Source organism: Schistocerca americana, chromosome X (assembly GCF_021461395.2).
Source record: "Schistocerca americana isolate TAMUIC-IGC-003095 chromosome X, iqSchAmer2.1, whole genome shotgun sequence".
NCBI classification, from domain to species: Eukaryota; Metazoa; Arthropoda; class Insecta; order Orthoptera; family Acrididae; genus Schistocerca; species Schistocerca americana.
In genome coordinates this window covers 609,467,028-609,490,683 of record NC_060130.1, presented here as the reverse complement: position 1 = coordinate 609,490,683, position 23,656 = coordinate 609,467,028, and the positions used below count along the sequence as shown (strand labels likewise).

Below are 23,656 nucleotides of genomic sequence, written 5' to 3'. Positions count from 1 at the left end.
AGCACAAAATGTAATATCTTCCCAATGTGGGGCTAACAAACACAAAAGTGAGTCATGGATTTTTAGACTGAAATCCTTTAAAAAAAACTGAGAGTTGCCCAACAGGCAATGGGAGATGTATGATGGAAATTAGTATGAGAGACAGAAAATAAATAAATGGATTAGGAAACAAATTGCAGAAGAAGGTGTAATTATAACTATAATGAATATGTGGGCATCAAATATAGCTAGGCAAATGGATGGTAGATGGACCAAAGGAATTTGTTTCCAGATTGCAAGATATAAGAAAATACAGACATATGGACTAATGAAAGGTCAGATGCCACTCGTGAGCAATATGGATGCCTATAACCAAATCCCAAAATGCAAGGAAATGTTCAGAAGAGGCCTTTATCCAGTGGAGGATGTTAAATGGCTGCTGCTGCTGCTGCTGATGATGATGATGAAAATAATGATATACACAAAGGATGATGTAGGAAGTCTACAATCATATTAACAATAAAAGCAAAGAGGTTACATCAGAATATAGGGCAAACACACACAAATCTACTGAGAGTGAGGTAGTTGAAGGAACATTTGTCCCAGGATGCATGAAGGTAAAATGAAATTTTAAAGAATCACAAATTATGAAGGTTAATCTTGCAATGTCTCATCAACAGTAACATCAGTGTAGATAGAGCACAAGCTCAGATAGGACATGAGATGAGAATAAAATCAAGCAGAACTTTGTTTTGGAAATACTCTGGTATTTACCTCAAGTGATCTAAGGAAACTGCATAAATCCTAAATCAATAAGAGAGATAGGATTTAACTCTTAGTTCTTCAAAACATGAGTCCTGTATTTTAAGCACTACACTACCACAATAAAAAAAAAGTTAAGCTAAAATATGTAGGTGGGAAACACCTATTAAGTAAACAGAAAATGGCACATACAAGGAATGAGTACATAAAAAGTATATTGTTAATGATGGAGAAGAGCTGTCTTGAAGAGTGGTAGAGGAGGAGGAGGAGGAGGAGGAGGAGGAGGAGGAGGAGGACATTGATGCGCAAGAGATACATTGATAGTGACACAATAAAGCAGCCAGAATTCTGATGAGTATCGAATGGTATGAGTTCAAACATGGTAATAAGAGTTTCTGATATATTTTTAGGGTACAAACTAGGAAGTTATTTAATCTAGTGTTACACATTTATGAAACTGAAGACCTACCATCAAATTTACAAGAAAACATGATCATCATGGTTCCAAAGGAGAAACAAACACACAAATGTGGAGATATCAAAGAAATAGTGTGACGATACACACAGGCTGCAAACTAAACAATATACAGAAGAACGGAAAACTGATGAGATACTGGACAAAGATTAATGTGACTTCAGTTCAGCTTTAGGTACCAGAAATATTATTCTTACTTTGTGCTTAGCAATGGAAGAAACAATAAAGAAAAATCTGGAGACTGTCAGAACATTTGTCAACCTAGTAAAACCCACCAGTACTATGAGTGGAATACGATGTTCAGAATGTTATAAAGATAAATACAGAAACAGACAAGTAATCTACAGTAGCTAAAAAAAGCAAGTGAGAGTAATAAATGTGGAAGATCAAGGAAGTGAAGACCATATTAAGACAAAGAGTTAGGTAGAGCCGGATGTTATTGTCACTGGTGTTTAATTTGTACATTCAGTCAGTAATGAAGGGAATGAATAATAATAATAATAATAATAATAAAGGAAGTCACACTTGATCAAGGTCCATGTCACTTTCCATTTTTAACCAGACCTAAGATCTGAGAAAGGAAAGAAGATAATAATAATAATAATAAATAAATAAAAGACAAATAGAGGTGTAAAGGAAACAAAAACAGATGTCTAAATGTAACAGATGTCATTGTCTTTCTGGTTTAGAAGTCCAGTAGAATCTCATTGACAATACAGACAACACACATAGTGTGCATAATGAGTTAAGGATAAACAAAACAAAATCAACTGAAAGTAGTAGAAAGGAGAATAGAAACTTGCTTAAAATTGGGAAATACACAGTGGGAAAATAATTGAAAAGTCTCCTATCAGGGAAACAAGATTACTTATGGTGGCAAAAGCAAGGATAACATCATACGTAGATGGGGACAAGTGAAGAATGTCTTCTTCTAGCAATCAAACAGTGACGTATGTGAGGGGGAGAAATATCTGAAAGTGTACATCTGGAACAAAGCACTGAAGTACAGCTGATTGAAAATTCAGAGAGGCAATTGGAATGTGGGGTTACAGGTATATATTACAAATTACGGTGTCATATAAAATATGAAATGGAAAAGTAATACACATAACAGAAGTAGACAGAAATTTGTGGAACCTCATACAATGAGAAGGAGCAGATTAATGGTCCATTTGCTATGGCATAAAGAAATAGTTATGTTGGAGGATGTTGGGTGTTGTAGGCAGAGAGGGAGGAAGGGAGGGAGGGAAAGAGGGAGACCACTTGGCTGCTAGTGCAACAGTTAACAGCCAGATACCCAGTATCTGTGTGTGTGTGTGTGTGTGTGTGTGTGTGTGTGTGTGTGGGTGGGAGAGGGAGAGGGAGAGAGAGAGAGAGAGAGAGAGAGAGAGAGAGAGAGAGAGGGGGGGGGGGGGGGGGGGAGCACTTTGCCATTAGTCCAACAGTTAACAGCCTGATACATGGTATCTGCATCAGCTCCCTAATGCCCTTAAAGATCTCCTCAATACCTTAATCCAGTCATTAGTCACTATAATATGCCCATTGGTATCAGATCGCAAAGTGTTTCCATAATTTTTTAAATGTCAGGTTAATCTGTGGTCTGAATGAATTCACAACAAAAAAAAATGAGCAAATGAGCAACTGGAAAGCAAGCGTCTTTGGACAGCTGCCCATTATGAATGACATGCTACTAATTAATACTACATATGGATTTGTGTAAAAAGCATTAAACTGAACTGTACTTTGTACATGAATCTGTTAAGTGTGAATGGCACAGCAGACACATCACATATCTTGAAATTCACTTGAGACTTCAAACATTTTTCATAAGATTTAGTCACCTTGACATATACCATAAGCCTTCTTTGACAACTTCAATAATTAAAATCTGTTCTAAAAAGCACACATGGATTACTGCTGTGGCTTTGATAGTATTATTATAATGAGCAGACAAACATAAAGGAATGGATCTGTGGCTTCAGTTTAATGACAGATACATATTGATTTTTTTAATACTGCTTTTTTATTGAACAAAAGTGACAACTTGTGCGAGGACTAAACTGAAAGTAATGAGCAACACTTTTTAATATTTTTGATCTTTATTTTTTATTTATTTATTTATTTTTTTTTGTGTGAACTAAGATCATCATCTTAATCTACATACAGTACTCTCTCTCACTTTTCAACACAGTCTTCATTTCTTTGCACTCATTTTCCTCATTGTTCTGCAAGTTTGAAAATACACTTACAACAGAACTCCATTCCAGTTTCCTGAAGACACTGATGTGCTGCTTGACTACACTGTCTCATAATGTTGGCTTCACATCTGTTCCTTAACAAAGAACCAAAAGGATGGTAGTCACACAGTGCCAAGTGGATTGTAGGGGGGATACGGAAGAGTTTCCCATGCAAATGTCCTGACTTTATCCACAATGACACGGGCACTGTGAGGAAGGATGTCATTCTGTTGCAAGATTATCTTCTCCTTTCCAGGGCATCTATCATGCAGTGCATAACAGAACTTCAAAATGGTCTGGATACTGTGGACACCAAGGTTCAGGAGAAACAATCAGAAAACAATCAAGTGCATCTCAGAAGAAAGTGCCCATACCTTTCCCAGCAGACAGCATTGTCTTTGCTTTCTTCTTCAATGGCAAATCCGAGTGGTGTCATTCCATACTCTGACATTTTGAATCAGGCTTGTAAAGATGGAACCAGCTTTCATGACCTGTCACAATCTCATCAAAAAATCATCACCTTCATTTTGAAATCTCTGACATTTGTGGTCTTTGGTCAATAAACGAAGGCCCCAATGAGCACAAACTTTTCCATAGAATAAGCTTTGAATCATTTCACTGCACTGTAGCATGTCCAACTGCAAGCTTTGCAGTGATTTCATTAACTGTGGCATGACCATCTTCTCTAATGAGCTCATCAACTCTTTCCAGTTACTTCATTCACTGTGTCGTGCCTGTCTTCTCCAGTGAGCTTATCAACTCTTCCCTTACTACAATCTGTGAAGGCAGTTCAAGGATGACTACGATATGGCTTATCTTGGATATTCATGTTTTCATCTTTGAAATGTTTCATTCAACTCCTAACACTGGTGTTGCCAAGAAGACATCTCCACAGGAACGTTGTTGTCTGAGGTGAATTTCGGCAGCACATTTTCCCTATTTAACAAGGAATTCAATGACAGCTTGCTGTCAAAACATGCCATTTTAGAAATACTGCCTGTGGTCATGTGACAGACACTAAATATTGTAATATGGCAACATGTGATGTACAGTCTGTAGATTGGGATCCTGCAGTCATTTTTGTTACATTGTTGGACTTGGAATTTTACCAACTGGTTGCTCATGACTTTCAGTATGGCCTTCATATCCATATTCAACAAATAGCACATGCACTGACTCATTTCTGCAGCAAATTGCATATCAAAATAAATTTACATATGCAGGCTACTACTTCCACAATCATGCAGTTATCTGCTAAGGACAATCTATAATCTAACATTTGTCAAATTTGCCAATATCATGCAATGTTGTAGCACACTTGTACTTACTAACATCACTATTAAACTGTTCTAGTGCTACACCGTTGGAAATTTATTTGGCATATAGTAATTAAGCAAATAACAAGAATTTTGCAACACATCAAAAGTAAAGTCATCTCTATTATTAACAGAGCACAAGAGATATATCAAACTTGAACTTATCAATGTACAGAGATATGTCTTCCTGAAAAGCTGTGATATGGTAAATGTGTGATCCATGAAAACATAATAAAACACTTTGAAATACTTCATGTTTGAATCAATATTTTGCACATGTAAGTCACAAAACAAGCTGCATTTTCATATTCTTGTTTCCTGCAACAGAAGATACTTCCGAAGACTGCATTCCAGCTGTCTTCAGGAAAGGTAAAACAACTTCATTAATTCCACAGAACACTGAACTCCAAATGTTCAGGTATCAAGACCAAGAGCTGCATCTGAAAATTGCAAGTGTCACACAGTATTAGTGACAGTTTACAGAGGACACTACCAGTTTTATATTTTTCTGTTTCTTTTTTTCTTTAATGTGTGTTACTTATTTTATAACTGTGTACAAGCTGAGCATGTTAGTTGGTAACAAAACCAAGCTACACAAGATATTTTTACAATATACGCACTTATTGGTCATACTTCCTGAATAAGATTTACAGGTTTATATAAAAGAGTTTGTGATAACTGCAACACCAAAAATGAAACATGCAATTTGTATGAACAGAATGTGTACACCACCTGTCCAAAAAGTTCAGTGATTTTATTCCTGACAGTGCTGAGCAGTTGACGATGTGCAACTGTAGTGTGTCAATGTTATTGTGTAACAAATTGCAATGGGGCGACATCTCTAAATCAGGTGTTCAAGATACCCCCAGAACATTTTAAAGAAGAGAAATGTGTGTGCAAAGTTTGTTCCACACACACTGATTCCTGAGTAAAAACGATGATGCATGAACACCTGCCGTGACTTGACTGAAGTGCAAAATGTGGACAACTCTTTTATAGAAAAACTCATCAAGGATGATGAGACTCGGTATTTTCAATACAAAGCTACCACAAAATGATGGAAGTGCAGAAATTCACATGAAGGGTCAATTCTTTGATGACTTAAATGACATTCAAGGCAATATGACACCTTAGTGGAATAACATCTCAAAGAAGTACTTTTCTGACAGTTTTACACAGTTATATGAACACTGTGCATTCTACACAAGTGGTGGAGAATATGTGGAACAACTGAAGCATCAAAACCACAACCTTAACATTTCTCTAGTTTTTTATTATTCCAGTCTCAAAGCTTTTTGGACTGACATAGTATATGACTACATAGAAATATTTACAATTACAGAATTGTACAACATCTCAGACTCTGAGAAGTCAGTGTAGTGTAAAATCCCAAATGATTAAATCAGTGCCTCTAAACATCATGAGACCAAGCGAGGTGGCACAGTGGTTAGCACACTGGAGTCGCATTCGGGAGGACGACAGTTCACCCCATCTCCAGCCATCCTGATTTAGGTTTTCCGTGATTTCCCTAAATTGCTTGAGGCAAATGCCGGGATGGATCCTTTGAAAGGGCATGGCCAATTTCCTTCCCCATCCTTCCCTAACCTGAGCTTGCGCTCCGTCTCTAATGACCTCGTCGACGGGACGTTAAACACTGATCTCCTCCTCCTCCTTTAAACATCATGACATGAAATCATAATAGATGGCCTGAATACATTCCAAGGAAATCTCCTCTCTGCAGGATGTATGCAAGTCCACAAAGTAAGTCGTCGTTGGATGCTGGTGACAAAGAAGTTGCTGTCATATGCTTCATACATTGTCTGATCAACAGTATCTGGACACCTATTAGTGGACACTAATTGGAGTGTGTCCACGCTCTGCCTTTGTGCTTCTGAAGTTTCATCGGGAAGTAGTTTTCAACACCGTTTCTTTTTTCATTCTCACATGCATTATTCACACAACGAACAAAAACATGGGTTAAACTGTAAAATTATCCAGATATATTTACAAATAGAATGGATTAAATATTTAGTGTTATTCTACTTTTTTTCACAGCCACACGACACTAAGCAAACATGCAATGAAGGAACATGCAAATGGTGTACAGCTTTCTGATTGTTGAGTTACTCTCCCTTTAAATCATCAGTCTTCACAGAGAACTCTTTTATGTCATTAAATACTTTTTGACACTGTTATGGTAGTTTGTAATATGGCAGGTATAGTAAATTCCTACTTTCCCATATGCTCCAATTGTTGGTCAGGAGAAATGCTGAAACTAGATAACTATGCAAAGCATTCGGTGACCACTACTACTGACTATATCCACAACTTATTTCGACAGAATATGAAGTTACTGCATATGAGTTATCTGAAAGAACCTAATTCTCTCTTTCAACACACTACCATCTCATTAACGAAAATAAAGTACATATCTTCTTAACTTAAATTTCCTTTAAATTTTGTTTTTAATGAATTTGTTTTTCTAATATGTATTAAAACTTTGTTTATAATTATAATCTATCATCTTATTCTGTCTGAAATAGAGTTGTAAAACTGTCATTGACTATGAAAAGTAAGTAAAGATTATGATAGTTTTCCTAGTACCCCTGGTCAGTTAAGACTTAAAACACATTACCTGCACTTTCGGTGTATTGCATACCTATCGGGTGTTACCTCATTTCGATCCCTTTGATTGTGTATCCAATCAGTGTCTTACTAGATTCCCCGAGGAACTGGAAGCAGTGAACTGTCTAGAAACTGAGTGAGGTTATATAGAGGGCTGGATAACCTATGGGACATTTTTGTTATACATAGTTATCCTCTTGTCTGTTTCTTGAAAATAAACACTACTTACAGCAGAATTCAAAATGCCAGTGTTTAATTCAGGTTTTATTGAAAAATTGTTGAATTGTTACTCGAAACAGAGGGATGTTACATATAAAGAGAGAAACCAAATTTATCACGGAGTGCAAGAAAATGCAGTTCCCTCAAAAATCATATCAGACATTGCTTCAATACTTTGTTGAGCTTATGCAAAACATGTTTCTGTTATTCACAAACAACTTACACACTTATCAATAATAACAGGAGACTCTTGCCTTTGATAAAGAACATTTTGCTGAGTACAAAATAACAACATTAACTATCTAGATTTTTTTATCTACCAGTGCTACCAATACTACCTGTAATCCTACAAGCTACTACATCATTTATCTACTGCACCAAAATCATCAAGCCGTAGTTTGAACATTTATACAACACAGAGTAACCATTAACTTGATTAAATGGTGCTTTGTTCATCTTGAAGTGTCCCTCATGAAATCATTTTCAAATTGAATGGTAAGCTGATGTCCTACAGTCGCATATAGTTTGTACCTGTGAATTCATATATACACAAATATAAATCATAAACAGTACTCACCATCAAATGAATATGCAGTAATATCAAACCAGTGGAATAACATGGCCAGCAATCTGCCAAGAATCTCAACAGGTTTTGTTTCATTTGGTGTGCAAAGTCCCACTAAAAGCCATACACCATAACGTCCAAGTAATTGCCTCTCTTCAACTGGTATGTTGTCTGCTACATTCAGAACATTTAACAATGTTGCCTTTGTGTGGATATCTGAAGTTTCTCTGCTCACTTCAATACTTAAGGGTTTTGCTTCTTTCAACAAACTGGAGGAAAAAAAGTGAAGGGTAACACATTTCTGAAATTAAGAATCCAAAAATAAAATTTGTACTCAAAGACAAATTTCACACATTTTAAGCTATAATTCACTTGAACAAAGATTTCATTTGGCTTAAAATAAAAATAGCTCATAGACCTAAACTGGAGATTGGTCCCCCAGCAGCTTCTGTGCAGGAATAGAACGAAGGAAGATTATGATGGCGACGAGTGTAGTGATGCATAGTGAACGAGTGAATAAAAGTTACTGTTCTGTCGTAAAAAAGGAATCCTGTGAAAATTGTAAAAGTGAAATCGAAAAACTAAACGAACGTATTTCAAGTTTACAAAAAGTAGTAGATGTTCTAAGACGTGAGATTTCGCATATAACTAACGAAAACTGTGAGCTGAAAAAGTTGCGCCATATTCTAAATGATAAAACAATAAAGCCACAAAACGGGAACCTGGTGAGTTATGAGAAGCGGAAAGGAAGCGATAGACAGGCATCAAAGGCAGAAAATGAAATTATAATTACAGATAAAAACAGGTACAGTGTTCTGTCGAATAGTAGTGATGCCTGCAATAAGGATATGCAAAACGCTAATGAAGTGATGCAAGACAGTGAAACAACGTGCGAGTGGATAAAAGTGTCGCTAAAAGGTAATCCCTCATCCACTAAAAGAATAACAAACTCCGTAAAATCTGTCACATTTTGCGATAAAAACAAATACGACGTTTTGCAACAAAGTGAAAATACAAATAAACAAAAACCGACGTGTGTGACAAAGAAGAAAGAATCAAAAGTCGACGTCTTTGGAGACAGTCACGCCAAAGGAATTTCTCAAGAACTGCAAGTAAATAGTAAATCAACGACAGTCACAGACAGGCACAGTTAAACCAGGTGCTGGTTTCAAAGAAGTGACGAAAAACATCGTAAAATATAACTATGACAAGCAGGACAGTGTTGTAATCTGCGCAGGAGCTAAAGACATTTACGAAAACAATGCTATGAAAATGTATAAACAGCCCTTGAGTCTATTGCTAGTACTGTCAAATACAAACATTTTACTGGTGAACTTTACCCACAGGCATGATTTACCTGAATGGTCATGTGTGAATAAGGAAATTCACAGAATTAATGCGAAACTTAAAAGTAGTTGTAGGCTATTCAGCAATGTGAAATTAATTGACTCAAGCACACTTGACAGAGAATGTTTTACGAAACATGGGCTTCACCTTAACAGAAATGGAAAGGCCAGGTTAGGAAACTTAATAAGGGAAGCAATTAAATGCAATTACAAAGTGACAGCCACTGAACTGGGATGGTATAAATCTCCAATAGCAGAAACACCAGCAAAAACAGGAGCAGCACGCAAATGGACCATCCAAAAACCAACCAACCAGAATCATTAGCAGTCACAGCAACATCAGAAGCAGTAGTTCCAACATCAATAACCAAGCAACCAGAATCACTGGCATTCACTACAACAGCACACAGCAGCAGTGGTAATAGGAGCAGTCATCACACCAGAAGAAGGCAGCCACCTTTGAGAAGCCAGGATTTTTGCTGGGGCAAAGCAGTGAACAACAGCACATAACAGGGAAAGAGATAAATGCTTGCAAGCAGAGGAATCTACAACAAGGATTTTTGGTACCTGGCCTCAATTAAAAGACTAACATAAGGCAGATACCTTCAGATACACCAACTTCCAAGTCTAACTGGCAACAGACTCACCTCCACTGTCATCAACAGAAGAATAACCATGCCACCAGCTCATCTAAAGGATTTTTTAGCATCAGGTCTAAAGGGAAAGGCGCCACCAAGATAAGTGAAAACAAATGCCTAACAGTGTTTCACCAAAACATTCAAGCCATAAAGAACAAAGCAAAACAGCTAGAAGTAAAATTGGAAAATTTTGATAGCCAAATTTTGTGTATCACTGAACACTGGTGCAAAGGGAAGGAAATTGAACACATTGCATTAGCCTCATTTGACCTTGCATGTTACTATAGCAGAATCTCAATGAATGGTGGAGGTTCATGTATCTATGTAAAAAAAAAAGGTATGTCATTTAAAGTTAGATATGATCTTTTAGATCTAGGTGAGGACAAACATTTCGAACTTTCCGCTGTTGAAATAATAGGACCTGGCATAGCAAAAAAATTAGTCATATTTTGTGTCTACCGCTCTCCCAGTGGAGACATTGATATATTCTTCTCAAAAGTGAATCAAAGCTTAGACAAGGTTTCTGGACCAAAAGCAAATGTAATTATCTGTGGTGACTTAAACATTAATATGATGAAGCCTGATAAGGCTAGCAACATATATGTGAATATTCCAAGCTGTTATGGAATATCCTCCCTTGTTAATTGTCCAACTAGAATAACGAAAGAATCCTCCTCATCTATAGATCATGTAGCCACAGATATTGATAGTAAAAAATGTCATACTGTTGTCCAAAACCTGGGCCTATCAGACCACCTCTGCCAGATCTTAAAAACTAACATTCATGTAGAAACCCCTCCTAAACTTTGTACATACAAAAGAATGTTTTCCAAATCAGCCCTGTATCAGTTTAAATCCCAGCTAGAATATGAAGATTGGAGGGAAGTCTATGCAGAAACCAATGCAAATCAGAAATTTATCAAGTTCATGTCAATTTTTAAACTCAGATTTGAAGAGATGTTTCCCAAAACTCTTTATCAAATTAAAACTACAAAGAGAAATCAATGGGTGACTACAGGTATCCAAAAATCCTCAGAAACTCTTAGATATCTCAACTCCATAAAAAATAATCTATCTAACCCAGAAGTTCTGCAACTCTACAAAAAGTACAGGAAAATATACAGAAAGGTGTTGCTAGCCACAAAAAAACTTTCAAACAACAAAATATTACTTGAAGCTGAAAACAAGAGCAAAGCAGCCTGGAACATCGTCAAACAGGAAACATCTAACTCTGCTAAAAAGGACCTCAATTCACATATTAAAAACAAAGATGTACCAGTAGGTAACCCTAAAAAATTAGCTGATTTTGTAAACTCATATTTCAGTAGTATTGCAAAAAAATTACAGCAGAAATTTCCAGATACGTATGATTTACCTACTCAGAACCAGCCAACAAACTCAATGGTGCTCTTGCCAACTACAGAAAGGGAAGTGGCACTAGTAGTACACCAACTAAAAAATAAAACTTCAGTAGGACTTGATGAAATCCCAGTCTGCGTAATCAAAGATTGTATAGACTCCATAAAGGGCCCATTAACAGACATAAGTAATGAATCTTTCGAATCTGGATACTTTCCGGAGTACCTAAAACAAGCAAAAGTTATACCTATCCTTAAAAACGGAGATGTGGAAAATGTAGAGAACTACAGGCCGATCTCTATACTGTCTATCATTTCTAAAATAATAGAAATGCTAGTCAAAAAGAGACTGCTAAATTACCTGAATAAATATAATCTTCTTTCCAAAGACCAATTTGGTTTTAGGCCCGGAAAAGGCACAAAATCAGCTATAGCACAATTCACTAAAGTAATTTTAGAAGCACTGGACAAAGGTGAAAATGTAAGTGGTATCTTTTTAGACTTGTCCAAGGCCTTTGATACAGTTGACCACAAAATCTTACTTCATAAATTAGGGCAAATAGGAATAAGAGGTGTGACAAAGAAGTGGTTCCAATCATACTTGGAAAACAGAGTTCAACGAGTTGAGATATCACAAGTTTCAAACAATTCCCCTATAAAACACCTGTCTGACCCAGAAAATGTGAATATAGGCGTCCCACAGGGAAGTGTATTAGGCCCAATATTGTTTCTTATATACATTAACGACTTCCCACAAAGTATCAGACATGGAGAAAAAATACTTTTTGCTGATGACAGCAACATAGTAATAACAGGTGAAAATCCAACACAACTGTCAGAAAGAGCAAACGAGGCTCTCAATGATGTCCACAACTGGTCATTAAAAAATAAAGTAACCCTAAATGTAAAGAAAACTAACTATATTAACTTCCAATTGAACAAAAAACACAATGCCACTAGAATAAAAGTTAATAATAATTAATTAGAATGTGTAACAAGTACCAAATTCTTAGGGATGAATGTAGACAGCCAACTGAAATGGACAAACCATGTCAACATTTTGGCAAAGAAATTATCCACAGCATGCTATGCTCTTAGAATCCTTGCACCGGTATGCAATAATACCTGTCTTAAAATAACATATTACGGATATCTATACTCAGTCCTCAGCTATGGGATCATGTTTTGGGGAACAAGTGCCAGTAACATACAAACTGTGTTCAAAGTACAAAAAAGAGCCATAAGGATAGTAACAAACAGCAACAACAGGGCCCACTGTCTAGAATTATTTAGAAAGCTAGGAATTCTAATTGTTTCTTGTGAGTATATCTTTCAGAACATAATGTTCATTAAGAAAAATCTCAACATGTACAACACAAACAGCCTAATACATGACCATGAAAAGAGAGCTTGTCACCACCTCCATCTAGATAGAAAGAACAAGGCAAAGACGCAAAAAACTATATTTTATAATGGGATAAAACTGTATAGCAAATTACCACAAGAAATTAAAGAGATAAATGAGCCCCTCACTTTCAGACAAAAGCTTAAAACCTTTCTAGTAAGTAAAAGTTGTTATACTGTAAAAGAATATTTAACATAGGTGTAGATTATTAGCAACGTATGACATTATCACCAAAATATTGTGTAATTATAAATGTGTGTACGACTAGTTATAAAAACTACACAAAATATGAGAAACCTGTTTCATTGTAAATGTAAATGTGTGCTCATGTGTTGTAAACTGACGACATCCATACAATATTTATTGTTCCACAGATGAATAAATAAATAAATAAATAACATCTCACTGATGATAGGATTATTAGAGGCAATGTCAGGTAGGACAAGACATGGGAAAACAAATCAGCAGAGTCCTATTTCAAACGAACAGTTGATGAAAACCACGAGAAAATCTAAATGAGAGTGGTTGGATGGGAAACCAAGTTACTACCAAATGCTAGTGTGCTGTGATAATCACTGAGCAACTTTACTAATTTTCTGTGTTGGAACATCATTAGGTAGTTCTATATAATCCTAGGTCTCTCCAGATGAAGGAAGTTTTAATAAAAATTGTGTATGTTTGAATGAACCCTAGGGGAAAACACTCAAACATTTTTGTGACATCCCTGTAGTCTTATTTAGTTTTATCTATGAATTCACCTATGTGGACAGAAAATCATAAAAAGTACTCACCATCAAATGCATATGCAGTACTGTAAAATCAGTGAAATAACATAGTCAGTGATATGCCTCAAATTTCAGCATGTTTTGTTTCATCTGATATGTCAATTTTTATTAAAAACCATACAACTTACTACATGATACCACTAAACTACTGCCTGTACAGCTCTATATATTGCTGCTCCAGTCTGCCTGTGTTACCACATGGCTAGAACAACATGGATTAGTGTTTTGACTGGACTATGGGAGCACAATGGTAATCATCAAGGTGTTTTCTAGATGACAATTTGATCTACATTGGGAAACATCAGTGAATAGGGTGGAACCTGCTGCTATGGTGTGGAGCCGTCTCAAAGTGCCTAATGGAAAATGAGACATGTCACTGTGCCATGCTCCTTCAGTTAAAATGCCTGCAATCATTACCTAATCGGAGAACTATGCAAGGGAAGTCAATCTGTACACTGGTTACCTCTGACAGCCAAGATGATGAAAGTTTCCACACATTTGTGTGGTTCAGGTTAACCAGTTGTTTAACTATTACAACTACCTAACACACTATGAATGCTGTCACATAATGTGCTACTTACAAAACCACTATGTTTCTTAATGCCACAAAAATTGGAAACACTGAGTCAGGTATTTTTCCACACCATAATTACACAGTACCACTGTTAGAACTGGACTACATAGCATCTGTTAACACTTTCCTCTTTATTGAAATAATTACCAAACTATGTACTGGCCACTGGAAGAATATTCAGTGGCTACTTAGGCTAGTTCAGGGAGACTGACTCAGTGCTCCGGAAAGACCAGTCCAGAAACTTCAGAAGGAGTAACCTTCAGATCAGGAAGAGACAATTATACCAGGAGGAAGATAGGTGCTTTGCAGGAATTGCACAGATTCTAGTATATCTACACTGACAATGGCTTAGTAGGTGTGCTAACATCACTTGTCAATAATTGTGACATCAGTAATCACATACACCTGGCTCATCGGCAAATGGATATAGCAATTAAAACTTCTCTCATCAACCAGCTTTCTCATTTTCTGTTGGGCTACTGTATCTTATCTGGAAAAAAGCTCATCTACATATCCTGGGAATACAATGGTATCTTGCTGACGGATGATATTTCATCTCTCACACCACAATCTTTGTGTGTGACTGCATCAAACAAGAATGGTGTAAAACATGAGAGCGTTATTAGTGCTAGCATAGGATAATGATAGTTTCTGATAGTTCAGCCCAAAGTCAAACTAGATAAACAGGCCAAGCAGAAAAACGTGAGTGATGCAGCAAGATCACCGAAGGACCACATGCCAATAGTCTTGAGACACCAGACATAGCAGAACATTTGGCATCTGGAAGACTGCCTTACATTCAGTTTAGTAACAGAGTGCTGCAAACCTAAGCTGCTGAAAAAGCACTGAGAAAAAAATTGTGGTAAGCCACTGCGTAAATTTCAGAGAGACTGTGTAATTGATGAGCATGAGTCATGGAATACATCAAATGATTTCTTCAAAAATTGTGATTTGGCCAAACAGAAAAACAATGACTTTGATCATTGTGTACTCTTGAAATTAATTAAAACAAGAATTGTAGGAGTGGAGATACTGGTGAGGGATTTAATCAGGAGCCAAATTCACATTATAAACCTTATACTAAAGTCGTGATAGATGTCGGAGCATAAACTATTATGTCTGTCATACGTTCAGCACCATCTAACAACATAACAAGGAAATCTCTCAGTGCACAGTGAAGGTGTAATATGCAACACCAGTTTCAGGAATATATCTGCAGACTTATAGAAACAAGCAAGCTTACTGGCAACATAAACTTAATCACACTCTATTTTTGGATGGAACCATGGGTTGATACATACAGATAAGAGGCAACAGCTGTAACTATGGCAGAAAAGAGTGCCATTATTTCCGCCCTGTGTAGAAGCATCCTATAGGCCACCACAGAGAATAACATGCTATGAGTTCATTCATGCAGTGTAAGCAATGTAGCAATGTGGAAGAACAAATCATGCTACTAATAAAACCCACTTTGAAACTCATGTATGTCAGGTGCAGCGAGCAGGAATAAGTGACCTTGAGCAGACAGCTGAGAGTCTTAAGGAAATATGTACTGGATCATTCCAGAGAACTGCAGGGAAAAGGCATACAAATAGTAGTATGTGACCAATGTCAGTCTGCTGAACATGTAACTGAAAAAAATGGCTCTGAGCACTATGGGACTTAACATCTGTGGTCATCAGTCCCCTAGAACTTAGAACTACTTAAACCTAACTAACCTAAGGACAGCACAAACATCCATGCCCGAGGCAGGATTCGAACCTGCGACCGTAGCAGTCGCGCGGTTCCGGACTGCGCGCCTAGAACCGCTAGACCACCGCGGCCGGCCATGTAACTGACATAGATATACTACACAGATAGTAGATAGTTTGCATACAGGCTGTTGAAACCCAAATGAGTGAGAACCAGATCAGCAGTTTCAGCAGCCAGCCAATTCAACTCTCAAATATATATTACTATAACTGTACATTGCATACCAAAATGACTATATGGAGCTAAGCTGCCCACACAGTGAAAATTGGACTTCAGAATTACTTCTGAACAATGGAGTGAAGTAATATTAAAAGTCATTACCACTCTCAAAATTAACTATGAATCATGGCTGCCAACTATTATGGACTATCCACAATTATTACAGATTTATTGCCTTATTTACAGTGTGATGGGGGGTTATTAAAAATTATGGAAATAGACATTTTACAATTTGATGTATTATGAAAATCAAACAAGTACTGTTTACATTACTCTAATCATACGCTACTAAAATGTTTTATAGACCGTAATGATTTGCTTCCTGAGTATGCGGTGAACTTGTCTACAAATGATTTTGTCACCATGTCTTGCTAAAGGCACGTTTACACTGAGTTTAAAACATGTCCTGCAACATTGGTCATGGATAGTACTGGATTACTGATGTTTGCGTGTTGTCAACATCTTGGCAACACAAAACCAGTGTTCCATGGCTGTATCAGTACAGGAGAGAGGAACAATGGCCTACAATCACCATACATTACTATGTAGTGGTAGTGTTTGTTTTTGCTCTGCCTGTAGTGTTGCAATTTGTCTTTATGTGTGTTCATTTGTGAAACAGAATGGACAAGAAGCAAAATTTATGAATTCGCCACACTCTGTGAGGCAGTGAAGTGCCTCTGGAATGTCTGGAGTCATAGTTATCAAAATATTACACAAAAGAAGAACTCGCTACAAAAAATTGCTCTGATGCTTGGCACCAGAAGCAATGACCTAGATTAAAAAAAAAAAGTCATTTCCCAATTCCACAACAGCAACAACAACAAAAACACTGACAAGATTTGTTACCTGATTTTGGGAAAGTTTATCATCAACAAGTTATATGAGCTGCCACCATAAAAAAGGGCAGTGAAACAAAAATTTAAAAAAATACAAAAAGGCGATGCTTTCTATGGGGCAGAAATGAATGTATGAAGGAAGCAGCAGTCACTAGTAAATGCAGATCTGGCAGAGGGTCATCAACTGCAGATTCGCCCATCAATTCATTCAAAATGTGAGTGATGTTGAGGCTGAAGTAATTTTCTTTATTGAAAATGATATTTTGGATTAATTTTCATACAAAAATAAAAATAAATATATGAACAATTACATATACCATCTTTATTTAGGGTCAGAAAATGTTTAAAATATAGTGTTTAAAGGCCTAAATCAGGCTTCTAATTTTTAAAACTTTCTGGTAGCGGTAGGTGAGGGGTGGTGGAAGGTGCCCCCCCTTCTGGGTGCTCCTCCCTTTCTGGGTGCCCCCCGCCCTACTCCACATTTGCCGTGTCATTACTGAGAGATTCTCCTCAATGTTGGTAGCTCTGACGAATTAAAACACAACTATGTACCTGATCTATACCAGCTACAGATAAACTTGTATTGGCACACCACCCGGGATTCCCAGAACATGTTTTTCTACTGTCCGCATGAAGACCAATAGCTTAGTGAGACTTGGCAGAACTCAAGTCAGCATGTTCTTTGTGGGCTGTTATCAGTTCAGTTTAATGACATGCAGTATTTAAATACCTAAGCGTATTTTAAATATGTAAACAAATTATTTTATGAAAACTATAAAACTGATGACTTACTATGGGAAGAAGGAATGTTATGAATTGCCTAATGCTTCGAACTATTTACAGAAAGAATAAACGAAGTAGCAGTATCAACACAGATGAAGTAACGAATATTATAACATGTTACATGGGAAAATCTCACCTTCGTACACACATAAATAAATTATACATCTTCTACTACTACTACTACTACTGCTACTACTACTACTACTACTACTACTATTATTATTATTATTATTATTATTTCTTTCTTTTCTCAGATGTTATGTCTGGTCAAAAATGGAAAGTGATGCGGACCTCGATCAAGCGTGACTTCCTTTTAACTCTACGGTATATGTTATATTGCATTTAGGAACTTTCGGGTAATTGAACATGTATCAATAATTACGGATATCTGTAGTTGTATATATAAGTTTGGATGTAGCTGTATTGCATTGATGTACTGGTGGATATTGTGTGGTATGACCCCTGTAGTTGATAGTATAATTGGTATAATGTCAATTTTATCCTGATGCCACATGTCCTTGACTTCCTCAGCCAGTTGGATGTATTTTTCAATTTTTTCTCCTGTTTTCTTTTGCATATTTGTTGTATTGGGTATGGATATTTCGATTAGTTGTGTTAATTTCTTCTTTTTATTGGTGAGTATGATGTCAGGTTAGTTATGTGGTGTTGTTTTATCTGTTATAATGGTTCTGATCCAGTATAATTTGTATTCATCATTCTCCAGTACATTTTGTGGTGCATACTTGTATGTGGGAATTGTTTTATTAGTTTATGTTGTATGGCAAGTTGTTGATGTATTATTTTTACTACATTGTCATGTCTTCTGGTGTATTCTGTATTTGCTACTATTGTACATCTGCTTGTGATGTGATCTACTGTTTCTATTTATTGTTTGCTAAGTCTCCATTTAAATGTTGTGGTATTGGGATCTTTAATAATATGCTTGCTGTAATATCTGGTGTTTATTGTTTGATCCTGTATTGCAATCATGAATCCTTCCGTCTCACTGTATATATTGCCTTTTCTTAGCCATGTGTTGGATGCGTCTTAATCGTTGTGTGGCTGTGTTAGATGATACGGGTGCTTGCCATGTAGTGTTTTCTTTTTCCAATTTACTTTCTTTGTATTTGTTGATGTTATGTGATCTAAAGGGTTGTAGAACTGGTTATGAAATTGCAATGGTGTAGCCGATGTATTTATATGAGTGATTGCTTTGTGTATTTTGCTAGTTTCTGCTCATTCTATAAAGAATTTTCTTAAATTGTCTACCTGTCCATAATGTAGGTTTTTTTATGTCGATAAATCCCCTTCCTCCTTCCTTTCTGCTTAATGTGAGTCTTTCTGTTACTGAATGTATGTGATGTATGCTATATTTGTGGCATTGTGATCGTGTCAGTATATTGAGTGCTTCTAGTTCTGCGTTACTCCATTTCACTACTCCAAATGAATAGGTCAATATTGGTATAGCGTAAGTATTTATAGCTTTTGTCTTGTTTATTGCTGTCAATTCTGTTTTCAGTACTTTTGTTAGTCTTTGTCTATATTTTTCTTTTAGTTCTTCTTTAATATTTGTATTATCTATTCCTATTTTTTGTCTGTATCCTAGATATTTATAGGCATCTGTTTTTTCCATCGCTTCTATGCATTCGCTGTGGTTATCCAATATGTAATCTTCTTGTTTAGTGTGTTTTCCCTTGACTATGCTATTTTTCTTACATTTGTCTGTTCCAAAAGCCATATTTATATCAATGCTGAATACTTCTGTTATCTTTAGTAATTGGTTGAGTTGTTGATTTGTTGCTGCCAGTAGTTTTAGATCATCCATGTATAGCAAATGTGTGATTTTGTGTTGGTATGTTCCAGTAATATTACAGCCATAATTTGTATTATTTAGCATGTTGGATAGTGGGTTCAGAGCAAGGCAGAACCAGAAAGGACTTAATGAGTCTCCTTGGTATATTCCACGCTTAATCTGTATTGGCTGTGATGTGATATTATTTGAATTTGTTTGGATATTAAGTGTGGTTTTCCAATTTTTCATTACTATGTTTAGGAACTGTATCAATTTAGGATCTACTTTGTATATTTCCAATATTTGTAGTAACCATGAGTGGGGTACACTATCAAAAGCTTTTTGGTAATCAATGTATGCGTAGTGTAGCGACCTTTGTTTAGTTTTAGCTTGATGTCACTTCTGCATCTATTATCAGTTGCTCTTTACATCCTCATGCTCCTTTGCAGCAGCTTTTTTGTTCTTCATTTATAATTTTGTTCTGTGTTGTATGTGTCATTAATTACTGTGTAATGACTGAAGTTAATATTTTGTATATTGTTGGTAGGCATGTTATGGGGCAATATTTTGCTGGGTTTGCTGTGTCTGCCTGATCTTTAGGTTTCAGATAAGTTATTCCTTGTGTAAGTGTATCAGGGACTGTGTATGGGTCTGCAATGTAACTGTTAAATAATTTAGTTAGATGTGAATGTGTTGAGGTGAACTTCTTTAGACAGAAATTTGCTATTTTATCTTTTCCAGGGGCTTTCCAATTGTGCGTAGAATTAATTGCTCGGGTGACTTCATGTTGCTAAATTATCACTTCAGGAATTTGTGGTATCATCTTGTATGTGTCTGTTTCTGCTTGTATCCACCGTGCATGTCGGTTATGTTGTACCGGGTTTGACCATACGTTGCTCCAGAAGTGTTCCATGTCTGTTATGTTTGGTGGATTGTCTATTTTAACGTGTGTGTTAACTATTGTCTGATAAAATTTCTTTTGGTTTGTGTTGAATGTTTACTTTTGTTTCCTTCTATTTTCACTTTTTTGTATCTTCTAAGTCGTTTGGCCAATGCTTGTAATTTCTGCTTCTGTTCATCTAATTGCTCTATCGCTTCTTGTTGTGAGATTTTACCTAACCTTTTCCGTTTTTTGTCTGATATTTCATTTCTTATAAATTGTGTTAGCTGTCCAATGTCTTTTCTCAGTTTCTCTATTCTGATCTGTAACCTATGTTGCCACGCTGGTTTTGTGGGTTTCTTCTGTTTGTTGGTTGGTTCTGATCTCTGCCTAGTGGGTATATTTAGTGTAGTGAGTGCTCCTATATAAACCAGTAGTTGTAACTCTTCCATAGTTGTATTTTCATTTATTTTGTTGTGTATGATTGTGTTGATAGTTGTTATTGTTGCTTCGACTTGTGGGTTATCTGGTGGTCTATGCAAGAATGGTCTAATGTCTGTATTTGTGTCTTTGTATTCTATATATGTCAGCTGAAATTTTTCTTCTATATCTAACATGTGTGTCACTTCGTGTTCTATTTGCGCTTGTTCTGGTGGCTGTCTAAAGATTTCATTTTCCTCTGACTGTTTAATTGATGCATGTTGTTCTTTGTTTGTTTACTCTGGGATGTTCGAGTCCATTACTGTATTTTCTTCTTCTTCTTCTTCTGATTGCACATTATTTTGTTCCCGTATTTGTTTTGCTTGTTGTTTGATGTTTTCTAATTCTGACTGGGGTATCCTGTCATTTTTGATTATTACATGGATCTGATCAGCTAGTTATTGTTCTGTTAAAAATTTTAATTTTGGGTATCTGGTAATAAATGTTGTGTATACTTGTGATCTGTGTTGGTTCCTAAGTTTGTTGCTTGGTAATAACAGAACATGAGGTGACGGTTAACTTCATCTGACCATCTCATCCTCTGTCTTTGTTTTCCTTCTAGGGTGGTTGCAGGAAGCATATCCTGCAAAACACCTCTATTTGGATTTAAATCATTTTCCGTGTGGCTAGCAGTGTTGTTACCATTGTGGACGGGCATAGGGTTCAAGCGTCGTCCCAGACCAAGACAGGGCTTGTCCGAGGCTTCATTAGTTCTGTCCTGAACCAACTAATCACACTAAAAGGGGGCTTAGCCCTATTAGTGGTTTGTTCTTTTCGTTGCCTTTTACGACTGGCAGAACATACCTGAGGCTTATTCTTTTCCCGGGCCTCCACGGGTTTTATTATTATTATTATTATTATTATTATTATTATTATTATTATTGCCGGTATATAAGCACTGCCGTGTAGGCAAGGGATTAGTGGGCATTCATGTCTTTGCGATTGTGTGCAGTAAGTGAAGAAACATGAACTATGGCGATGTTATTCCAAAATGTGTAGAAACAGGACCAACATGCTGTTATTCTTTTCTTGGCTGCAAAACGAAAAACACCGATAGACACCCATCAGAGAATGAGGAATGTGTATGGGGCAGCATGTCAGTCAAAAACCACTGTTGTGGAGTGGTGTGCCAAGGGATGATGCAGATTCATGGTAATGCACATCCCCAAATCTCAAATGTTGTGATGCAGAAGTTACGTCAATACAAGAGGGAAACACTTGAGCATCCCCCCTAAAGCCCTGATCTGTCCCCATGTGATTATCACGACTTCTGTCACTTAAAAAAGGCCTTGAAGGATCGACAATTCCTGTCAGAAGATGACATGCAGCAGGTAGTTATGGATCTCTTCATGCAACAGGACAAGGTGTTTTAACGAACGGGTATCTTCTAGTTTTGTGGTATTGGTGGGATGATTGTCTCAATGCTCTTGGTGATTTTGCCTGATTGGCATACCGATTGTGGAGTGTACGGACTTCAAATGGAAATCTTTTGAACATCCCCTTATAATTATTAATGAGTACTATTATTTCAAATGGCATTACATAAAATCAAATCTTGTTTCACTGTGAGATAAAAAGTACTGGATCTGTAAAACCCGGGTCTGACGTAAGAGGGGAGTTGGTGCTCCAAATCTTATCTGGTTAAGTAAATAGAGAGAACCCAGTACCATTTACTGCCTTGGTCAAAATTTGAACATCCTTGGAAGAAGATGCACATTAATTACGCTAGACCATTCACAATGCCAGTGTGGCTGGTAGTGCTGGATGCTCTCTCCCTCCCACTTCTCACATGTGTCCTCGATAATAAGGTCCACATGTGTCATTCTGGGTCTTGACCAACATCTTTGACACTGGGGTTACTTCTCAGAATAGTGATAGATAATGATCCACAGCTTGTCACATTTGAGTTTATTCTACATACCATGAAGCTAGTGGTTGATAGCTGTTATAAAATATATTTGCTTTTCAGCTAGTAATAGTGTTCCATAGATTTCATGTTTGTTTTTGAATACAGTCAGAGAGAGTCCCTTTAGTCAGCTGCAGTGCCAGTAATGCTAGTGTTTGTTTTGAATACAGTCCAGAGACAGTTAGTGCTTATTTTCATTATTTCCAAATAGAAGTGTCTAGTAATCACAGTTTAGTCAGCTATTAGCTGCCTTTAGTGAATTACCAGTCTAGTTAAATGTTGATTAACTCTCTACAGTAAAGTGATTTCTTAGGATGGATAAGATGTGTGATTGCTATGTACGGACGCAGGAGGAGCTGGCCACTGTTCGCGGACAGCTGAATGTGTTGAAGGCTGCGGTCATCCATCTTCAGGCTGCTGCCTCGAAGTGTCGCGGCAGTGTGGAGTCTGGTGCGTCGAATAGTACACCCCAGGTGTTACAAGCTTCACCCATGGTCCCTGCTGTCGAGACGTCTTCGGAGGTACCGGGCGCGGTTGGGCCACCCTCTCCCAAAGGGAAGTGGCACGTTCAGCGGCATTGGCGGCGCACGAGGCGGAGGGTCAATGTGGTGGCTGGCTGTGTGGCATCGCCCGCTGTGCCTGTGAGTGGACATGTGGCCGCTCCTTCAGTAAGGTCTGAGCAGGCACACGGGGGGAGGGGTTTATTAGTGATTGGGAGCTCCAA

General features: G+C 37.0%; 1 protein-coding gene across 1 annotated transcript in view; it reads right to left on the bottom strand.

The window, feature by feature from the left end:
• The window catches only part of LOC124554918 (protein unc-79 homolog), an 859,177-nt gene that overhangs the window by 772,491 nt on the left and 63,030 nt on the right, over positions 1-23,656 (bottom strand). The window contains exon 9 of the mRNA XM_047128608.1: positions 8,191-8,447. Within this exon, the coding sequence (XP_046984564.1) occupies positions 8,191-8,447 (257 nt within the window). The remainder of the gene's footprint in view (positions 1-8,190; positions 8,448-23,656) is intronic.